Raw genomic sequence first — 23,413 nt, 5'->3', positions numbered from 1 at the left:
AGACTAGACTTACTTGAATGAAGGTACATGGTTAACACTAAATTTTAGTAACGAGTACTTTGATTAACCGTCACATCACAATGTCGCAAGGCTGGAAGGGCAAGCATGTTTGGTGTGACAGGGATTCGAACCTTCAGTTTAGAGAGTATTGTGGTGTATTAGGAACGTGTATAAGGTGAATATTGTCATGTTAAACACACATGATAGTGAATGTTATAATGTACAGTAACTCAGATTATTCCTAGTTAGTTATTTTTGTGATATCTTAGATAGATATAAGGTGGGTATTGTTATGCATTAGACACATGCAGGGGATGGACATATGATATGTTATACACGTATACAGGGTGGATAGAGTTATATTAAAGTTTTGGAGGTGAATAAAGGTTTTTGAGGTACTGGATAGAGTATCTGTTAGATATGGATTTGTTAATGGGTACGTATGATTAGATATGTTATGATTATAATGCTAATGTAACATTTTTGAGGTCATTATTATAATTTTAAAATAGATCTATAATAACTATTACACAGACTATTTGCAGATCATGTACGAGATGTGGAGTTACTTCAGTATTTCCATAACGTTTCCAACTAGAAAACGCATTAATGTAGACTTTACTGAAATTACAACATTTATCACAGTTATAACGTACTGTCACTCTTATATAATAATCATACAGGTATTTTGACGTTTCTGTAGTAATTACACTGGTAATACAATATGCGTGTGTTAATTAATACTGAAGCAAGTCTGGGTTGATTCTAAAATACTTCTACTATAACTTTAGTATTACTGTAACAAGCATATGCGCATTATATTAATACTACAACTTGTCTATAGTAATTTTTTATTGTAACATGCATGTAATCCTAATAATTGTACTATATCATATATTTAGTTACCATAGCATCACTTCAATGTTATTGCTGTAGTAAAACTAGTGTGTTGTTACTCCGAGTGACTAATCATTGAATATTATTTTTCTATAAACGTCTTATTTTGCATCTTATTATTTTTAACACTAAAAAAGGGAAACACATTAAGAAACAATTAATATAAAACAATTGTATTTATATTATTCTCTTTTATAAATATATTTGAATAATTAACTGTTTTATCAAATTGTACAATATTTATTTATTTGTTTATCTCGCAATATATCAAATACTAGATATTTTAATATGTTTACACGTTTTTGTTTTTCTAATATCTCTTAACTGCAATAACTATGGTTATTTATGACACTGTTTATTTTTGTTTAGGCATCAGTGAAATGAAATAGAACTACGTCAGAACCAGACGAGTTTCTTTTTATATAGATATTCTGGATAAAATCTGTAAACAATTCGGAACCTTGTTTCCTTGTTTTTGATTTTCGCACAAAGCTACTCCTGTGCTATCTGTGCAAGCCGTCCCTAATTTAGCAGTGTAAGACTAAAGGGAAGGCAACTAGTCATCACCACCCACCGCCAACTCTTAGGCTACTCTTTTACCAACATAATAGGATTGCCGTCACATTATAACGCCCCGACGGCTGAAAGGGCGAGAACGTTTGGCGCGACGGGGATGCGAATCTGCGACCCTCAGATTACGAGTCGCAGACCCTAACACGCTTGGCCATGCCGGGCCACCTTCGAAATAACTATTCAAGTAAATATATAGATACAAATTATCAGAATATTTTCAATTCAGGGTTTGTCGAAGCATTAACAATTTGTTTGGGTATATTTCTCAAAATAATTTCAATCCTTTCTCTTCCCTGAATAATTGTTCTTATAAGTGTCTGTTAGCTTATTTTTTGTGATGACAATTTTCACTCATCATTGAAAAAAATGTTCAACAGGAAATATTGTTGTACATTTTAATAAAAAAAAAGTGAAGTAACCCACTTTCCTGTTTGACGTTTAAAACAACAATTGTATTACGTTTGTACAATAATGTGTCTATCAGTGTGTCGCGGCAGATTTACGGAATTACATGGTTAAAATCTTGGTTACGATTTCATGGTACAGACAGCCCATTATAAAGATTTGTAATTATAAAACGATAACAAAGATAATACAATAGTACTATATATTTTCGGACATAATTTATAGTTTGTATAAAGTGCTTCTGGTGGCGCAAGTTGATAGATAAACGTTTGTTAGCTTGTGAATCGAAAGTATATCAATGAAAATGTTGTTAACACAGTTATAAATATAGAAACGTATATATTTGTCACTGTTTTCTACCAACGTACACACTTGTCATAACAAAGTACGTGCAACTTGTATAATTACGTATACCTAATTTTGAATTTTCTTTCTACAACTAATTTTATTTTGCTTTATCAAAAAATTTTAACACTATCTTGTAGCCTTGGTATGGTCTGTCTTTCCTCTAGTCTTACACTGCTAAATTAGGGAGGGCTAGCACAGATAACCCTCGTGTATCTGTACGCGAAACTATAAAAAATACAAAAACAAAGAAACATTATCTCACGTCTTTCCTTCGAAGAACAAAACCGTTTAATTTAGAATTCTCACTCGAAGATTTATGGTATAAAAACTATTCTATAATTCAGGTGTGATAATTATATTATTTTTTTCTATGGTTAAGAAACATCTTGGAATTTGTTATAATAAAACATTAAAATTTCCACATACACATATAAAAAATTCTAACATATTTCATTTAAATTAAACTATCACTGATTGTTGCCTAATTAGCTGATTAGAATGAATAGCATCGTCCTTATTCCAAAAAACAAAAAGATCCAGTTTCCCTATTACTATTAAATTCGTTTTGTTTTAAATGAGGAAAGTAAAACAAGAAACATATTTTTATTTACTAATTTTAATATTATAAAAACAAGGTTTGTTTTTTCTTACATTTTATCATCCCTTATCTGAACAACAAATGGTTTTAGCATCTTAAATGTTGTGTGTTTTTGTGCGCCCTGTTTAACTGAAATGGCAGTTAACTAATATTCGTGGGATTCATCCATTGATTTACGTTACATCCATTATATCCCTTGATGATTATGTTTTCACGTTTCACTGTCTAAAATACTTGAAATCAAATTGGTATTTGTGAGACAGTTTTCAAAGAAACTTCTTCTTGGGTTCACCTTTAATATAAAACTATGTTTACAATCAGATGGAATGTAATATACCTAAGTTAAATGTTTAGTTAATGTTAAGAGCTGAATACAGTTTAATCAGTAGTTACAGTAAGTTTGTTATTCAAGTCCAATGATATACATCAGTAGCCTTCATAGTACAGGTCATGTATTCTTGAAAACGAAAGCCTACAGATTACGTAAACTGTAACAGCCAAATATATTTCTACCGAAGTAAAAATAAAAGAGTGAACTTTGTGACTGGATATTAACATATAATTACTTGAATAACAATGCTGCTCACTTTTAATTTTAATATGAAGGTGTTTCCTGAGCATAATGTTATATTTATACATATTAATTTTATTTTTGGTATCTTTTTAAAAATAAAATCACAGAAAAGAGGGAGCCATAGGATTCGCAACTCACCTGCACAAATATTTAATCATTAGCGTATTCTTGTCACTTAGAAACTTTTATGGGTATTTAAATTAACACGTTTAGTTGGTATATTACTTCAAAGAATGTATTTAAAATTTACATTTTTCACATAAACATACACATACCATGGAAACTTACACAATATATTTTAAATAATTTTCATTGTTTACGACGATGAACAGTTTATTCTAAATTAATTGTCATGACTTCATGTAAAATATTCAATTTTCTCTAAATTATGATAAAATAAAATAAATAAAATGTACCATAAATTGAGATAATGTTTGGAAATCATAGAGTAAACTTTTTTGCAAGCAATCGCAAATAAATAAAAATAGAAAATCTTTTCTTAAAATATTTTAACATAAAAAGCTTCTTGTGAGTAAAGTTTATTTTATCTTAAGTTTCCAAAAATGTCTGGATGGCCTATATTATAATTATTCACCATCACGTTTTCACCAGCCTTGTGTATAGTTCCACTGTTACTGTTAAATTAATTAAACACAGTAATATCTAAATAAATTATACAATAAGTTAAAACAATCTCTGTAAATGTAATTTACAGTGTTTTAATGTATTTCCAAGTAAGGTATAATTTGTTGTCTTCTTGCTTACCTAAGCTGACCGAATCTCTTGCTATATTTATGTGTTAAAAATATGCTTAGCATTCCGAAAATTCTTTAAGCTATAAGTCTGTATTTACTCTACAGGATTCCTTCAGAGTGAATACAAAAGACATTCACACTAAAATGTTTAATATTAATTAGTCTGCAGAAGCACGAAAATATCGTTCCCAGTTAAGGAACATAACTGACAATACAACGCGTTCGTATATTTATAAGTAAGAAATCTCTATTAAATTTTGGTCGGAATGATTTTTATTTTTCAACTAAATGCAGGTAGTGTTATCCGATCAAAGGCTAATGTTATCAAATCAACAGTCATTTATAAAACTCGCAAAGATTTTAGACTAAATGTAGGTTAGAAAATTGTATGGTTTTGTTCTTCTCATCCCTCTTATACAAATTCATGTTGATTTTTCTCGAACAATTCGAACTGAAATTCATCTGCTATTGAATACAAATATGAATAATTCATATTTTTAGTAACATGGAAACGAACACACATGGATGTATTTCTGATTATGTTTCTTTCAGTTTTAAAAAGTTTGTTTCGTGAATTAAATATATTGATATTTTATCATCTGCCGTTTTATCATTATTACACATTACCTGACAAAGTAATCATGAATACTACTTAGTGAACAGTTACAACATTGATAAGTCTCCTTTAAAAATATATTTCTGTTCTGAATTAACATCAGTCTCTTAAATGTTTAGTTAGTAAGGCGGTAGCAGTCAGGTCTGAGGGCTTTGCCTCCGATGTTGAATACACTCAACAGAAACAGAAGATGCTGGAACGCTAAGGTAGCGTTTGGCTAGTATAGATAAGGAAGAAAAGTGGATGGATCTTCCAATAATCTATATATAGTTGTTTTCGTCAGGAATGTAAAGACTGTAGAGGTAGGTGTTTACATTCATCTTCTAAAGATGAAGCGCTAGAGTCATGGAGTAAACAAATAAACTAAATAGCTTTCCTTCCTTTCAAGGAAAGAAGAGTCCTCTTTTGGTTCTATGGTTCCGGGACAAAGTTGTGGAGAATATTTATTGACATTTTGCTGCGGAAGCATTCCACGCAATTAATAGATCGTAGTTCTAGTGAAACAACAGTCGTGTTTAGACCTGAGATCCATTGTTCCAGCCAAGTGGAATGTAGTTTGTACTGAATCAGCCAGGCGTAAACAGATATCTTCAACGAAGAGACAACATTGAAATTATATATGGAGTGCATCTTATCAATATGAGTCGTCAGCCTATAAACACATGGCACTACATAACTGAAGGTAACTGTTCTGACTCTGGCTGAAACCTGTTAGTGTCGGGATTGTCACCAAATCTTCAAGAACAATTAGTTCATAAAAGTACGTTTCGGTGTAATCTTTCAGTATAATAAGTTCATGAATCAATTCAATGAATACAAATACTATGTCACTGCATTTCAATTACAAGTATGATTACTTTTATTTTCCCTTCCACCGTATATAAATATTAATACCAATACCCCGTGTCTACCGTAAGGAAAACATGTCTACAGGTTTTCCTCTTGCCAATAGTTGTGTTTCGATTGTTGTTTGGTCCTGTTCGTGTAGTAAAAGCTTTCCAGTTCACTGAGAGTGTTTATTTCGTAGTAACGTGTACCTTACTGTCTTAAGGAAACAATTAAACCTTTATGTTAATCAAATTCGCTGCCAAGATATCTACTCTACTATTGAATCTCCATAAAGAATATATCCTAAGAAATTTAATATTCCTTATATAATTCGACAACTTCCAATGTTAATAGTGTCAGTTTTACTTACCTGTTAAGTGACTGCAATACGACCCTATTAAAACATAAAATATTGTATCAACGAGTCACATTGAATAATCTTCAATGAACTCACCTTTTGTTTTTCACGCGTTTGGTGGAATATCAGTGCTAGTTGTCTTTAAATTAACAGTGTAAGACTCGATGGAAGGCAGCTAATCATCACTACCCAGCGTAAAATCATGAAGTTACTCTTTTACCTACGAATACTTGGAGTGACCATCACATAATAACTCCCCCACGACTGAAAGTGCGATATTTTTTGTGCAACGGTGATTAGAACCAGCGGCTTTCAGATTATACGTCGACTACCATAACGGACCGGCATAATTTGGATATATGCATTCGCTTTCTATTCATGTAACTTATATTTATTTTTGAGTTCACAGTTAAATAGCAGATCCAAACTACCAACTGGCATGCCTCTTCCATGGAAAAGCACGTCCAACTTCTAGGAAAAGCTTCTTATGACCTGAAAGAAGCCAGTCACTTTCAAGGAGAAGCCTCTCAACCGCTCAAACAAACCCTTTGCCATGTACTCGAAGCCCCATATCATATATATTACATTCTAGACTTTATTGTTTAAAATAAATGTTTTTTAAATGACATAGAATAGTTTGAGTACCTGTTTAATCGGAAATGCCTAAATCTAAATTAATTCTGTTCCTATCAAAGGTATTTTGTAGCATATAAAATTGTTCATTTCAAATATAGAACCCTTATTTTAGGAATTGAATGTTACATGTGTTTAACATATTTGGAATCTGAGTTCGATTGCCGGCAGTGACATGAACGATACAGTCCTAAAAAGGTTGAGAGAGTTTATTATTGTAGTCTCATGAGTAAATTTTACCCTGAAGAGAAAACTGGAAACAGACATTTCGATACACTTGGTTTTCCAAGTGAAGCTATCCTAATAAGTTTTACGAAGTTATAGCTTCCAAAGTTTGTAGTATGCTAACTGTAGCAACTCAACAATATACAATTGTCACTCTGTGTTGCGTTAGTTATCTTCTATAAGCTTCATACGATCTGTTTTAGAAATTTTAGTTAAGAAAAAAATACCTGAAGATGCAAACACTAGTGCTTTCGTAAAACATACATTGTTGTCTCTTCTACTCGAAAATCTTCTACAAATTTTGGGAAATAGGTGAAAATTTCACAATATATATTTAAGAATGTACGTTACACACATTTTTAAACATATATTTAACTAAAATTAACATCTGTATTATAACAATTAGATATTACTAAACCCGTTAACACAACAAGAAAAGCATTTCTTGAAATGAGTAATTCTGTGAACTTTTCAATGGCCTGATACCTGTATAACACGAAAAATCAAATGATAGTTTGGGATTCATATTAATGCATTAGTATTTTAAGCAGAATATCATGCTAAATAATTTATATGAATAAACAAGACATACCAGTTTTTCGTACTTCTGAAATTCCTTTGTAAACAAACAGTTACTGTGTGAATAAAAGCCCTATCAAATAACTCTACATATAATTTACTCTCTCGCTCTATGTCACCTAGTTTTCATTATTAGAAAACCTCACTAATAAAGGTTACAATTCCCTGCAATTTGCATAAATAGGTAACAGTAGTCAATTTATTATATATTGCATTAACAGTTAATAATTTAAACAACGTGATTTGCAAATACTACAGAAAAGAAAGTTAGTAGCTTTTGTACTAAATGATTCTGAGATAACTATATTAACATAGAAATATGTGTGAGTAAATAACATTTGAAAATATACATACTCTATTGTATCGAGCTATAGTGTTTAAATCACTTAATTAAAATTAACTCTTAAAAATTAACTAAACATTCCTCAAAATATATAACTCATATGTTAGATATAATAACTTATATAACTCTATGTTCAACTATTTGTCTAAAGAATAGAAAATCTTCACATGAATATTTTTAATCAAAAAATTCTCGAATTATATTTTGTTTTCGATGATATCGTAGTACAAAAATCGTTTCCTTTCAGACAATAATCACAAGAGAAATAAAAAACAAGTTTAATCATCAGCAACTTTATAATGCATGGTATCCTTAGACTTAAAGTTTATCAAGTTTTGACAAACCAGGATTTTCTTCAATTTTCTCTAAAAGACATGTTATAAATACAGTGAAATAAACACTTTTGAAACATAAGCTTTCAAAGCATTCACAGCAATGTTTGTGTATGATATGTAATGATAATACATCTAGATAGTTAGTAAAGAGAAACAGCTGATATCCATAGAAAATTTTTTTTTCAATGTTTCATCTTATTCTCTCATCAAATCGTAAACACCTTACTAAACACAAACACTGATTAACCAAACAAATACATCTGTATTCCAGTTTACATTAGTCTACTATGCTACCACAGACGTCATAGTATATGTCAATTTTTCCATGAGCCATGAACATATAGAATTTTACTTTATCAATTTGTTTTCAAAAACAGCTAATGAGCATCTCTGTGTTACTATACTTTTAAATGGGTTAATCCTTATCAAAGCAGCTACAGATAAACAAATATTTCGATATTTTATTATATAATGATTAAACAGGAAGTGAAGGCTGTCAACTACTTCCCTCGCTGTTCCTGTCAAATGTGCTGATATTAATGGTTGTGTGCGATGTGTTTCAGGGAAAAATATAGTTACAAGTATCCATATGAAAAGCAGAAAACAAATAAATAGGGCATATGGGAATAAAATTATGAATTATCTATCATTAAGCAATCACGTAATATATGTTCATTAATTTATAAAGTATTTCACTGTAATTTATATTACATGATTATTGTACATCAAACTATAACAATCTCATAACCAATATGTGGTGATAGCTCTAATACCATCATTAAGTAACTGAAATTTATTTTGATAGTTGCATTGTTCACAAGAAAACACTGCTGCGGTTTATCTAATTTTTTAACAGTACCTTTTTCCTTTCTTATGCTTCATCCAAAAATACGAGTGTATAATAATACATCCACTACACAGGATGTATTTCGCTTAATAGCAGAACTTATTAGACCAGTTGGGTTTCAAATAATATAAAGGCTTTCTTTGCTCTTCAGTGTCTCAGATTGCGACAGTTTTTAATTACAAAAAAACATGGTAGTTAATTTGTGTTGTGAATCAGACATTTGTTTACTTTGTTTTCCAAGAAAATGAATGATAAAAAAACAAACACTCATCTTTAAAATACAGTAAAATAGAACACTTCTTGTTCATAAACTAAAACAAAATCATACTGACCTGTGAAAGAAACAGTAGCTGTACACAAAGTGTAGCAAACCATCCCAACGTAGAAATAATACGATGGATAAAAAAAACACAAGAGAAAGTTTTTTTTGTTTGTTTGGGAATTTCACACAAAGCTACTCAAGGGCTATCTGTGCTAGCCATCCCTATTTTAGCAGTGTAAAACTAGAGGGAAGGCAGCTAGTTATCACCACCCACCGCTAACTCTTGGGTTACTCTTTTACCAACGAATAGTGGGATTGATCGTAACATTATAAACCCCCACGGCAGGGAAGGCGAGCATGTTTAGCGCGACGCGTGCACTAACACGCGACCCTCAGATTACGAGTCACACGCCTTACGCGCTAGGCCATGCCGGGCCGACAAGAAATAGAAGGAAGCCATCTGAAATAAAAAGCCATGCATTGTTAGTTAAAACTCCATATGTTTACTTTATGTATTATAGAAAGATGTCTACTTTACTTCTGATAAATTCAAATTTAGAATATAACGTGGTTTTAAAGTAAATACTCGTTCACAGAGGGTTGGTCTTTAAAAAACCTTGACTATATATAGTTCAATAATTTATTTACAGAAACATTTATTTAGTTTTGTTTCAGACATAAAAAATTGATATGACGTTGAATACTTATTGATGTAAAAAAAACCATTCCGAAAATTTCAGAAGTGTACTTCGATGGAAAAACTTCAGCAAAAACAGCCGGAACACAGACAAAAGCAAGAGAAATTGTAAAGGAGAGACCACAAACAGAGTTTATGTACATAACCTTTCCTTCAAGAGATGTCGCCACCATAGTGAAGAGTAACACTTTATTAACTTCAAACAATGAAATCAACACAAAAACTAATAAAAAAACACATGTGTAAATTATAGCTTTAATTCCTGAAGAAAGACAATATTTGTGTCTTTCAAATATCTTGCTCCAGCCTGGTATCTAATATGTCATTCACCTTCTTTCAACAACTAACATTTCATATTTCTAAATTTCATGAATTTAATTAAAGAATAATCTATGACACATAACCCTTTGAAGATATTGTAAATATCTTAAAATAAAAATGATGAATCATGAATTCCAACAATGATATGCAGGATCTGATGGGTTGTACTCGACTAGCTGGTGTACCCGTACCCTGGACGGCAGTTATGTAAATTCATGATTGATCAAAGGTTGTCTTAGGAGATGAAAAGTTGTTTCTTTTACATATAATTAAAAAAAAAAACGCCTGAGAATGAAGAAAAATAAAGTTCTACTTAATGAGAAACGGAGACGAAATGGAAAAATTGTGATCTCCATAATATCATGATTTTACAATTCTCATAGTTTTTTTTCCAAAACGTACTAAATATTTGTGACTTGTAGAGTGAAAAAACTAACAGTTAAAACAAAAATAAGTAAGGATTTTTATTATTTTGAGGAAAATGTAAAATAAAGTACTAGAAAACTGAAACTAGGAATGTGTGTTTTATTTCTAAAAGCGTCACGAAAGTTTATAGAAATTTGTAACTTACCAATCAAAAGCAGGTTGTAGATTATTAGGGTTTATAAAGAATGTCTTCACACTATTCATAAATAGAGGAGTTACAGGTAACCCTGAAACAACTAGCACTGTCACGAATCCTTTATTGTTGGGAAACAACTGTAGAGGCAGAGAACAAGCACTGAAGGCAGTCAAACGTCAGTAAATTCCATTGTGAATTAACCATTGTAATCAATTGTTACAAAGCTGTGTTGCATATTCCAGTACGTTACTGCTATCCCAAAACTAACAGACAAAAATATTTTATTTAACATGAATAAATACGCTGGTACGAGAACTACGAGAATTACACACATATGACATTCACATTAACAAAAAATATATATTATATGTAGAGCTGTCTCTCCTATTCAATTTTATCACTTTGATATTTGCTCTATCAAAACAGTGTCATTATTTTGGATTACCTTCTCTTCCTTTATCTATACAATATATTTTTGTTGTGCAGATATAGCGCCACCATCTCTAATCTTCCTACGTAACACCAACATATTTCATATTGAAATATCGCAACGTCATCTTTGTTTTTCTGCTCAAACTATGAACTGTTGTCAACACGTTTAATAATGGAAATATATCTTGAGACAGTTAGAAGCATTACCTGAAACAAACAAAAACTCCTTTTTGCAGGATTTATTGACGTAGCTGTTACGTGCTATTTCTGGTGCTCTTCTTGTGGTAAAATTGTTATCACTACAAATTAACTGATATTTTATTTGTGTTTGCTGTTCCGATAGTTACAAAGTCCTTACAATACTTCTTATTGTATTGTTAATTTCCATACTCCCAGTAATTTTCCTGTCTTGCATCGTGTTTTCATTTTCAGAGATGAAGAAATATTATGTCATCAGCAAACCACAATAGTAACGTGTTTTGTTATTAAGTCGGTTTATTAGTATTATTTGTGAGATAATGCTAGTTTCAATTTATATAATCATAGCAAGTTAATATGTTTCTTTAATAAGCGTTTACTATACACACGTTTATTTTAAAGTCGATTTTTAAATACTTTAAATTTTCAACATAAGCTCTGAAACGAATGTAGGATTAACTTATGAACGTACTAATTCTTCATGTAAATTAATAGCCAAACAAAAACAACAATAATTCTCACTCCTATCAGTAAATAACTTTTCTAACTCTGCATTAAGTAAACTCAATATTCTCTGAATTTTTTTAAATTTCGAGAAAATAAGAAATCGAAGAGAAAATTTAGATGGAGTTGGGAAACAAAATAATGCTTGTCCTGCTACTAGCAATGCAACATAATATTAGTGCTATTAATTATTTTAATGAATTAAGAAATCATGTTAAATTAATATGTGCATATTGATTTTCAATGTGAACTAAATAGAACGTGAGTTAACATATGAAAACGACTAAACTATATTTAACAAAATGTCAGAAGGATCTTCAAATGAATAGTAAACAAAGCCATAGCAAAATAAAAGTAGAATTTTCTATCTCACAGAGTACATAAACCAAAATGAGAAGAGGGTAGAGCTTACATTCATTTACCTGAAATAGATGATATGTGACGATTAATTTTCACTTCATAAAACCCAAACAGCTTGTAGTAAACCCTTTATTACAGTAAAAAGTTGTCGATTTCTTTCAATGAAAATTCTAACGACGTCTCTCTTATTAATACAAACTTTACTAAATCTTGTTAATTACAGTTGTATTGTGATTGTATATTATAACAATTTACATCCATGAATTAAACAGGCCAGTTGTCATTGTTTTATTAGTTATTATTATTATTATTACAAATAAATACAAACATACCTCCTTCCAAAAAATACAATAACCAATAACAATTCACCAGCGACGTCCAATGAGATAACTTAGTGTGCTCCTAAGTAAAACAATGAACATGTAGCGATAAATGAGTAGAAAAACCAGCTAGTTTCTTCATATATCATGTCCTTGTTGTCTCTATATTTCAGGTAAGAAGTTATGTAAGGAGTAATGTTTCAAAACGTTAGTACTGTACCGAGTGCCAGATAAATCAGAAAACATCCAGCAACTGACACCAAGGGTCGAACTTCCATTCTGTTAATTTTCTATACGAATAAAACTAGTACAGTATAGTTTTAACGTAATTAAGAAAATAATTATCCATACTTACGCACATATATGTTATATGTATTGATTATTTGTCTTAATTCTCGTGCCATTACTTAAAGCAGTTCTTCAGTATTATAGACCCTCTATTGGCACAGCGGTATGACTAAGGATTCACAGTGCTAGAAACCGGGTTTCGTTACCCGTGGTGGGAAGAGCTCAGATAGCCCATTGTGTAGCTTCGTGCTTATTTCCAAATAACAATGTGTTACACAAATTTTCTTCCTAGATAGTATGTGCTATTTCTCATTGCTTATGTTCTAAAAATACAGAAAATGGCCATTATTCTCTTCAAATTTTCGTTTTGTGAAGTTGATAATGAAATTTAGAAATTAACCTATTTTTCGTGTAAAAACGGGGAAATTTGTACATTTTCATTTAAATAAAATCTGCATAAAACAACATATGAATCAAGATTTACATGTATTTAAACTAAAGTTGTACCAAAACGAAAAAAACTGTTTAAACGTCTGTAGTTTATCTAGATTTGCGACTGTAATGTAAATCACTTTTACGTATGAGCCTTCAAATATAGTTTCCCATCATGTTTTCGTTATACGCTCCTTGGTGACAAAAGCAAAGTTTGAAGAGAAATATAGGTATTTACAATTTACTTCGGCATAATCAATTGGGAAATAACACTTATTGCCCATGAACAAGAAAAGGTAAAAATAATTTTACGTACTGTTATCAGTCAATCAGTGTTATAGAAATAGACATATGAAAGTATTATTTAAGATGACGTCAAAAACATACTCTGTTAACGCCAAAAACAAATAATATAAAAGGAAGAAATTCTTTAAAACTGATTTAAAGCTAATGTATTTCCAATATCACTCTGTTTAATGATATAAGAAAGGTCTACTTTATCGAGTTTAGGCCTTGGTTCTATGTACATAATGTTAAGTATTCTATTATAACATTTTCTTTATTCTTTTGTTGTAGAATAACTGTAATAACTGTATCTCATGATTGTTAAAGGCTGTAGAATTGCAGAACATTATTTCGACTACTATGCTTTCAATGTTCCCCATGGAATCGGAAAATCTTATATAGCAGCGTATTTAGGACCTCATCTCATCCAGAAACAACTTCAACGCTAATTCACACATCATTAGATAATCTGAGTATACTTTTGTTCAGATTATTTGTGTAAGGTTTACCTCATTTGCTTCACATAATTTTGTTAGAACTGCATTTGAAATCGAAGATTGCGTGATCCTGACATAATATCGAATAATAAAGAACGTTCATTTGATTTAGTTTACTACGTGTAACTATTTAGTGAATCAAAGGTTTAGAATAAATAGAAAACAAGCATATATAAAACTGGAATTAGGAAAGTGGTATCTAACAAAGGTAAATCTGGAATATATCAAGTCATTGTAAACAGTAGATATTTTTAACATTGTGTAATTAGTAAAGTAATATCTCTATGAAACGAGATTAAAGAGTAAAATTTGTAATGTTTATACTGTAACTGTTTTGAATTACTTTCCGCTACAGCTATAAATATAACAAAAATAGCTACTTAATGAGTCCAATATTGTTTCTTCCTTTTTTAAAAAAAATTTTGGACAAAGAGTAATAGTTATTTTAACCGTCACAGAAAATATGATAATGAAAACTAAGAAACGCTATGACTTCACAGAAAAGAAAATAACTTTTATCAAATTATTTTTATTTTTGTATTACAATTGTTCTATTTGTGTGCATTCGCACAACTCAATAAATTTAGATGCGTAGGTATAACAAGGTAAAACCTTATGTTTTAGAACAGATGGCCTCCGTCATTAATGTAAGTGTAATATATATTTTTTTTTTTGCTTTAAAGTTATGGACACAAAAGACAAGAATGATGTAAAAAATTGTACATGTATTGAGGTTGTTGAAAAATTACTTTTCTATCATATACAAAACAATAATTCACATTCCATGATGACGAGAATTCCACTTGTATATTAAAATATATATGTAAAAACGAGTGGTATGAATTGAGAAAATTCTATGTAGAGGAGCGAACAACGTTTCAACCTTCTTCGGTCATCGTCAGGTTCATAAATAAAGAAAGAGGTAACTGATCCGTATCTCAACACATGTTTAAGGGGGTTGTGTAATTGAGTGTAGGAATGTTCAGGACGTGCGTAAATGTTTGATTATATTTATTAATATAAATATGAAGGTGTTCCTTTGTGTTGGTTTATCTTAGGCTTCAGTTGTTGGATAAGTAAGGTTTTTTTAATTTTTGTCAGGTATGTATTTTTGTTTATTTAGTAATTCAGTGTTTTTTATGTTTATATTGTGTTTATTTTATTTGCAGTGTTCGAAAACGTGTGAAGGTGACTTTTTGTGTTCTTTGAATCTGGTTTCCACTTTTCTACTTGTTTCTCCACAATAGAAGTCTGGGCAGTTATCATATTGTATTTTGTAAATAATGTTTGTGTTGTGTTTGTCAGTGTAGGTATTACATAGTATAGACCTTAGTTTTGTGCCTGGTTTTTGAATAAATTAATATCAATTGGAATGTCATATTTTGTTACTAGTTTCTCCCAAATGTTGATTATTTTTCTGCTGATATAAGGAATATATGGTATGCAGCAGTATATGGTTTCGAGAGTTTTAATTCGTGGGGTATATTTTCTAGTTGATTTTGCTTTTTGCCTAGGTGTATGCGTATAATGTTTTCTACTGTTTGTGGAAGAAACGTATTGATGTTGATGAAGTATTATTTTATTTTGTCTAATTCATCGTTAATTATATCTGACGAGCATAGTTTTATGGCTGTGTTTATTTGGTTTCCTTGTATGTTGAGTTTTCGTTTTGTTTCATGTGCTGAGTCCCAAGGATTGCATAGTCCAGTATGGGTGATTTTTCGGTGGATTCCTGTTTTAAACTGTGTATCGGTTCTTGTAATTTTGAGGTTACGAAATTATATTTGATTGCTTTCTTCTTGTTCACATATGAATCGTGTCGTCTACATATCTGTTCCAGTATAATGGTGGAAGTAATGCTGTGTTAAGTGCTTGTGTTTCAACTTGTGTCATAAAAATATTGGCTAGAACTGGTGATACTGAACTGCTCATGCTTAGGCCATTAGGCCACCGACTTCAAACATGTGGTCAGCTATCGGTCAGTTACCTCTCACTTTCTTTGTGAATCTGACGATAATCGAAGAAGGTCGAAACGTTTTCGCTTCTCTACATAGACTTTTCTCAATCCATATCAGCCTTTTTAATATATATAAATAATTCACATTAAATATATGTTGGTCCGAAATAGCCAGGTGGTTGAGACGCTCGTCTCGTAATCTGAGGGTCGCTGGTTCCAAACCTCGTCGCACCAAATATGCTCGGCTTTTCAGCCATGGAGGCATTATAACGTAACGATCAATCTCACTATTCGTTAGAAAACAGTAGCCCAACAGTTGACGGTGGGTCGTCTGTTTTCCCTCTAGTTTTACACTCCTAAATTAAAGACGACTAGCACAGCCTGTCCTCGTGTAGTTTTGCACGAATTTCAAAAAAAAACTATATAATCAAATATGCCAGTATTTTAGCGAGTTTCAGTGCTCATATTGATAAATTTCAGTATTTAATAACGATGGTGGTCAAAAGTTCATTACCGAGTTTAAAAAACAACGAATATTGAATATAAAGTTTCTTTCAAACTAGCTTTAAATCTACAAGATATATACGTACATATAATTATTTTCTTTTCGAGGTATATACAAAACAAGATCGTATGTATCATAAAATGCCTTACTGAAAGATGTGTTTCGACATTTAATAATACGGCAACATCATCTTATCTCTATAGCAACACAATTTAAATAATAATTTACCTAATTTCTTAACCCTTTGTATTTACTATTTCGTTTTATACGTAAAACATTAAATCTACTATTTTAATATATCAACTCTTTTGTTTTTACTTGCAAAATCAAATGGTATTTCTGTGAAAGATTGTCTTTGTTTATTTTATGGCAAATAACAAAGCCACCTTCGTTCTCTCCTATGTTCACTGTAGGTAATTGAGCCCAGAATTTTCGCATTGTATGTACTCTATTTTGTAGATTTTTTAATTACCGACGGCGGGTAACTACCAAACCATAACTCATCGGGCAGTTTGTTTGTATTGAATTTCGCGCAAAAGCTACACGAAGGATGTCCGCGCTAGCCTTCCGTAATTTAGCAATGTAAGACGAAAGGGAAGGCAGCTGGTCATCACCACCCACCAACAACTCTAAGGCTAAAGTTTCATTATCGAAGAGTGGGATTGAACGTGACTGTATAACGCCTCTATGGCTGAAAGGGCGAGCATGTTTGATGTGACGAAGATTCGGCATTGTAAATGCGTAATTTTGCTGCTTCCCCACTGGGAGGACATCTTAGAACACTTGATTCAAAATCAAGCTTGTTTAACAGCAGAGATAAAACACTTTGTGTAGAATTTCACCTTAATACTTAAAGATAATCGTAAAACGTGAGACAAACGTATAAACTTGATATCAAAAGGCCTCAGAAAAAGATAAATTTCTTTTATATAACAATTTTGTTGTTTATGGAAACTGTTGAAAGCTGTACCCACTGATTATAATATTTATCGTTTGTCCTACGGAAAATGACAACGTGTAAGTATCATTTTACCTCACCCCACTCACAAAAGTAAAGATTGTGTGTCACTCTTATTAGACACTAATAGCTTAAGTATAAAAATTATATTATGTTATCGCATCGATTTGAACGCGGTTTACTAATGTCCAAACCCGCCGCACTATCAGAAGTCCAACTACACTTGTTATTTATTTGTAGTCACAAAACACAAATCTTTTCTCTCTGTTATCATGTTGTTTTAGTTGCCAGGACCTGTCACGCCAATATCCCTCCGGGCTACCAGGTAATCGTCGCCGTCTTACCGCCAAACCTCACGAAGCCTCAACTAGCCACGATCAACGCCCAAGCCAATCCGAGCGCAATTATCGACGCGTCCTGGATTCTAATCCTCCACCGGGGCGGTATATTTATCCAGCCCTCTATGCTCGGTGACTCGAGCAGGAAACCAATCACACACCTAAAATGAATCATACACACGTAAAAAAAATGAAATTCGTGACAGTTATTTCAAGTTAACACTTTGCATCTCAAAAAAGAGATGTAAAGCAATCGAAGGCGCTATGAAGAGATCTTATCTTCGCCCTACTCGTGATGTAAAATTGAAATGGGCTGGTGATTGATTATTTATAGTTAAACCACAAGATTTAAAGTTGTCGACTTTGTAATGCAATCTGGTGACAAATGTCCAATGGTTGTCAGCAAGAGGTTAAACAGTAACTCTACAAAAAAAAAAACCGTAAAAACACACACCCAAAAGGGTAGGGATCTGTAGATTCAAAAACCTCAGAAATCTTGAATACCCCGAGAAAATCCATTTTTACGTGAAAGATCAGGGCGCTGAAAATACAACCTGACCATGCCCGAAAGTTGCTGAAAAATAAAATCAGGGTTAGTAAAGCTTATAACAAAAACCACTAAAAAATATACAAAGTTAAAACACAAGTGTTAAGTCTGCCTTCGATCGAAAGATCGATCTAAGACACTAGGAGGATAAAGATAGGTAGTTCGTGGATACAAAACCGATTCTATCTGTCTCAATAAGTTGTTCTATTTCGGTCTGGGACGATTGATGTCTTCCTGAGCATCTTGTTTGTTTCTTTTTACTGAATGTGATGTTGATATATGTAGCGGTTGATATCTCTGTAGTCTTAACGAGCGTGGGTTGAATCTGGCATGAAGCTATCTTTTTTTGTTTGGGTCGCTACTGAATAGTAATATCAACGTTGGTCGGAGTATCCTTGTCTTTCTTGTTAGCAATAATTAAAGTATTGCTGCTTGCAGAAGAGATAATTGGCATACATCAAGATGAAAAGCTACTGGACGAGGAGTACTCTGACTTATAGACTTGTCATGTTGAAGAGTAGTTGGTCGACGTTGGTTAAGTATATAATCAGCTACCTGTTTACGCTTTGTTACATCTTTAACAAAGTACGAAATATAAAAATAAAAGACCCACAATTAAAAACAAATTAAAGCATTCTATGATATTCTATAGGGTATTTAATTTGGCATTTGATTTATTTCATTTGTAACTGGGATGAAACTTTCTTGGCATCTTAAACACGAATTAGATTAGCTACCCTGTGCCCGCCATCAGTATCAGAATAATGCAGAGGCCAGAGAAATAAAGAAATTGCGGTTCGTGAATCGAGAAGAATAGAGGAAAGAGTTAGTTATTTGTATCATTATTCCAAAATATTACCAGAACTCCACTTTAATCCAGCAGTGCAACCACTAGTATCAAAATCTGGTTTTAAGCTTCTTAAGCCCGCAGACTAGCTGTTGACTTATAAGGGTATATGTATTTTGTAATTTATCTTTCTTTCTGACTATAAGATTTCTAAGAAGAATCGCAGATATGGCGAAAACAAGGCTGCTGTTCTAAATATACGAGTGTGTGCTTAAAATTATTGGAAACCATAGATGAATGATTAATGCTCTTTCGCTGTGTTTAGAAGTCTCTAGGCTTATAACCCTCAAAATCAAATATTCATACCCGTGGTGTGCCGAGAATAGATTGTGTCTTTTTAAGCCTAATAACACTGCAAACTAGGAGTGCAACAATGAACAGTTGCTATCTGTAGATATTTTATGAAACTACAGAATAACAAATATTTTTCTTAAATAAAACATTACAGCGAAATATTCGAAAATAGTTGAATTGTTTATTCCCTAAAAGAAAAAACACACATAAAGTAATTGATAAAATAAAACACGGGGAAACATCAGGATATACCATGACTGGGTTTTATCTATTTCTTTCGTTTTTGTTTCTTTTTCATAGTTGGTTTGATTTATACAAAGTTTCGTCTAAAGTATGTTATACATTGTGTTATCCTTTCAACCAGAATTTTCATATTAACCTACTCTTGTTTATTTACTTTTTTACTTTGATGATACACATGAAAAAGTTAATTTCACTGACTGCTTAATACATCAGAAACCTTTAAATGTAATAACTATTATTAGTGTTGAACGAGATTCCTCGTCAGCACCTAAGATGTGAGTTGTTATGTTATTAACATATAACATATTCTCCTTTGCTTTCATCTATGACTTTTTATAATTTCCATAACTCGAAAAGTATCTAAAGGTTAATAGCACGGGAATTATCAGTGTCAATATACGGTAGCTCTTTTAACTGATTTTATAATTTTGTTAAACCGAAATCAGTTTTCCAAGACTTAAAATTTATTATTTGCACTTGTAATTTAAATTTTTCACGTAATATTTTGTTCTCCTGTTACAATCTCCACTACTATAGAAACATTTATGTCTTGAGATAAAGGTTGCCCAACAGCATGTTAACAAGTTTTGAGCGTGTCTGTATAGGTGGATCAAATTCAAACCTTTTCCATAAATCTCAAGTTAAAAATAATTTAATGAATTCTATAAAATTAAAACATTTTTGAAATCACTCTGTTTACCTCTATTAAGATAAAAATAAAAAAATTGTTAATGATGAAGACTTCAACGAGAGAACTTCTACATTTCGAAACTAAAAACATTACATCCTTATGAATTAAACCAATATTTAATAACTCTACTGATTTGAATTTCAGTAATAATCATTGTATTGTTAATTTTTCTTTATAGATAATTTTTTTCAAAAAGTAAAACAAAACTAGAAATAAAGGAAATAATAAATTAAAATGGGTTAATTTATGAGTAGCAGTGTATTTTAATTAATTTTTAAAAATACTTAACTTCCTCTTTACAACATAAGAACATTAATGCCTGCGATAAGTTTTTGATTTTGGACACGATAATGCAAAACACTTACTTGAAGATATAAAATATGTCTTAAAATTCAATGGTTTATCAAGTTTCGAAAAAGTTAAAGCCCACCATCATTTATAAATACGAAGTTCCATCTGGTCCGCCAATATAAAATGTAGAGTGATAGCCAATGTATCTCCACCGCAGTGTTGTTCTTACTTCCGAAGATAATAATCACAAAAGAAAAAAAACAAGTTTAATCATCAGCAAGTTTATAATGGTATCATTTGTCCTAGTGATTATCAAGTTCTGACAAACCAGGATTTTCTACAATTTTCTCTAAAGGACATGTTATAAATACAGTGATATAAACACTTTTGAAACATTAGCTTTCAAAACATTGATAGCAATGTTTGTATGTGATATATGAGAATAATACATTAAGATAGTTAGTAAAGAGAAACAGCTGGTATGCAAAAAAAATATTTTATTTTTTAATGTGTCACCCTATGTTCTCATCAAATCGTAAACACCTCACTAAGCACAAGACCTGATTAACCAAACAAATACATTAAAAATAAAGTTTACATTATTCTACTATGTTACTAAAGAGGTCATAGCATATGTCAATTATTCAATGAAGCATTAACATACAGCATTTTACTTTATCAATATGTTTTCATAAGACAGCTGATGAACATCTCGGCGTTACTATACTTTGAGATGGGTTAAAGATATCCTTATCAAAGCAGCTACAAATGAACAAACATTACGATACTATATTATATAATGATTAAAGAGGAAGTGAAAGCTGTGTTGATGTTGCAGATTTTCAAAAAAACCTGCAGTTAAACAAGAATTAAGAAAGTCATTTCTAATGTTCAAAAGACCCGAAGCTAGGTCCCGCGCTGTTCCTGTCAAAATTTCTTGATATTAAAGGTTGTATGCGTTGTGTTTCAGGGAAAAATATAGTTACAAGTATCCTTATGAAAAAAAAGCAAACAAACAGGCATATCGGAATAAAATTATATATTATTTATCGTTACGCAATCACGTAATATATGTTCATTAATTTATAAAGTATTTCACTATAATTTATATTACATGATTAATGTACATCAAACTGTATCAATCTCATAACCATGGCCTGTCATGCCCACGTTAAGGCGTGCGCTTCGTAATCTGAGGGTCGCGGGTTCGCGCCCGAGTCGCGCCAAACATGCTCGCTTTCCCAGCCGGGGGGGCGTTATAATGTGACGGTCAATCCCACTATTTGTTGGTAAAATAATAGCCCAAGAGTTGACGGTGGGTGGTGATGACTAGCTGCCTTCCCTCTAGTCTTACACTGCTAAATTAGGGACGGCTAGCATAGATAGCCCTCGAGTAGCTTTGTACGAAATTCCAATACAAACAAACTCACAACCAATATGTGGTAATAGCTTTAATCCCACAATTAAGTAACTAAAATTAATTTTGATAATTGCATAGTTCACAAGAAAACACTGCTACGCTTTATCTATTTTTAACAACACTTTTTTGCTCCATTATGCTTTATCCGAAAACACGATAATAATACATCGTGTATTATTACACGATGCATAATTACATGCATAATTACGCATGATGCATTTCGCTTGCCCCCAATGGCTTAGCGGTATCTCTGCAGAGGTAGAACGCTAAGAACCGGGTTTCGATATTCCTGGTGTACAGAGCAGAGAGAGCTCATTGTGTAGCTTTATGCTTAATTAAAATCAACATCATTTCGCTTAATAGCGGAACTTATTACACCAGTTGGGATTCAAATAATATTAAGACTTCCTTGCTCTTGACTGTTTCAGGTTGTGACAGTTTCTAATTACCAAAAACATGGTAGTTAATTTGCGTCGTGAAACAGACATTTTTTTGCATTTTTTTTCTACAAGGAAACAAGTGATAAAAAACAAACGCTGATCTTTAAAATACACTAAAATAGAACACTTCTTATTCATAAACTAAAACGAAATAATTCTTACCTATGAAAGAAAGAGTCACTGTCACACAAAATGTAGCAAACCATCCTAACGTAGAAATAATACAATGGATAAATAAGGACCAGAGAAAGAAGGAAGCCGTCTGAAATAAAAAGCCATGAATTATTAGTTAAAACTCGTTATGTTTACTTAAAGTGTTGTAGAAATATATCAATTTTATTTTGGATAATTTCAAATCCAGAAAATATCGTGGTTTTAAGGTAATTAGACTTTCACAAAGAGAGTTGGTCTTTAAATAAACTTGACTATATATAGTTCAATAATTTATTTACAGAAACATTTACTTAGTGTTGTTTTAGTAACAAAAAATTGATAAAGTGTTGTATACTTAGTGATGTAAAAAATACCATTCCGAAAATTTCGGCAGTGTATTTTGATATACATACTTCAGCAACAGCAGCCGGAATACAGACAAAAGCAAGAGAAAATGTAAAATGAAGTCCACAAATCCAGATCATGTATGTAACTTTTCCTTCAAGAGATGTCGCCACCATAGTAAACAGGAATACTGTCTGTATTCCCAGCAAGAGAGAAACAGCTATAAAGAAAGAAAGAAATCATTATGTTTAATCCACGGATGTGTTTTTATGATAAGTACTAATTATTCGGTCCAGAGTTTGGATCAGGTGC

The 23,413-nt window shown here is 31.6% G+C and overlaps 1 protein-coding gene across 1 annotated transcript in view; it reads right to left on the bottom strand.

Annotated features, from left to right (window-relative positions):
- Positions 1–18,317: 18,317 nt before the first annotated feature.
- Positions 18,318–23,413, bottom strand: part of LOC143257665 (uncharacterized) — a 49,835-nt gene continuing 44,739 nt past the window's right edge. The window contains exons 7-8 of the mRNA XM_076516706.1: positions 23,170–23,295; positions 18,318–18,404 (exon numbers count right to left, since the gene is read on the bottom strand). Coding sequence (XP_076372821.1) covers positions 18,318–18,404; positions 23,170–23,295 — 213 coding nt within the window. The remainder of the gene's footprint in view (positions 18,405–23,169; positions 23,296–23,413) is intronic.

Source organism: Tachypleus tridentatus, chromosome 7, assembly GCF_004210375.1.
Source record: "Tachypleus tridentatus isolate NWPU-2018 chromosome 7, ASM421037v1, whole genome shotgun sequence".
In the NCBI taxonomy this organism is placed as follows: domain Eukaryota; kingdom Metazoa; phylum Arthropoda; class Merostomata; order Xiphosura; family Limulidae; genus Tachypleus; species Tachypleus tridentatus.
The sequence above is the reverse complement of the archived record's forward strand: the minus strand, read 5'-3'. Positions and strand labels throughout refer to the sequence as shown.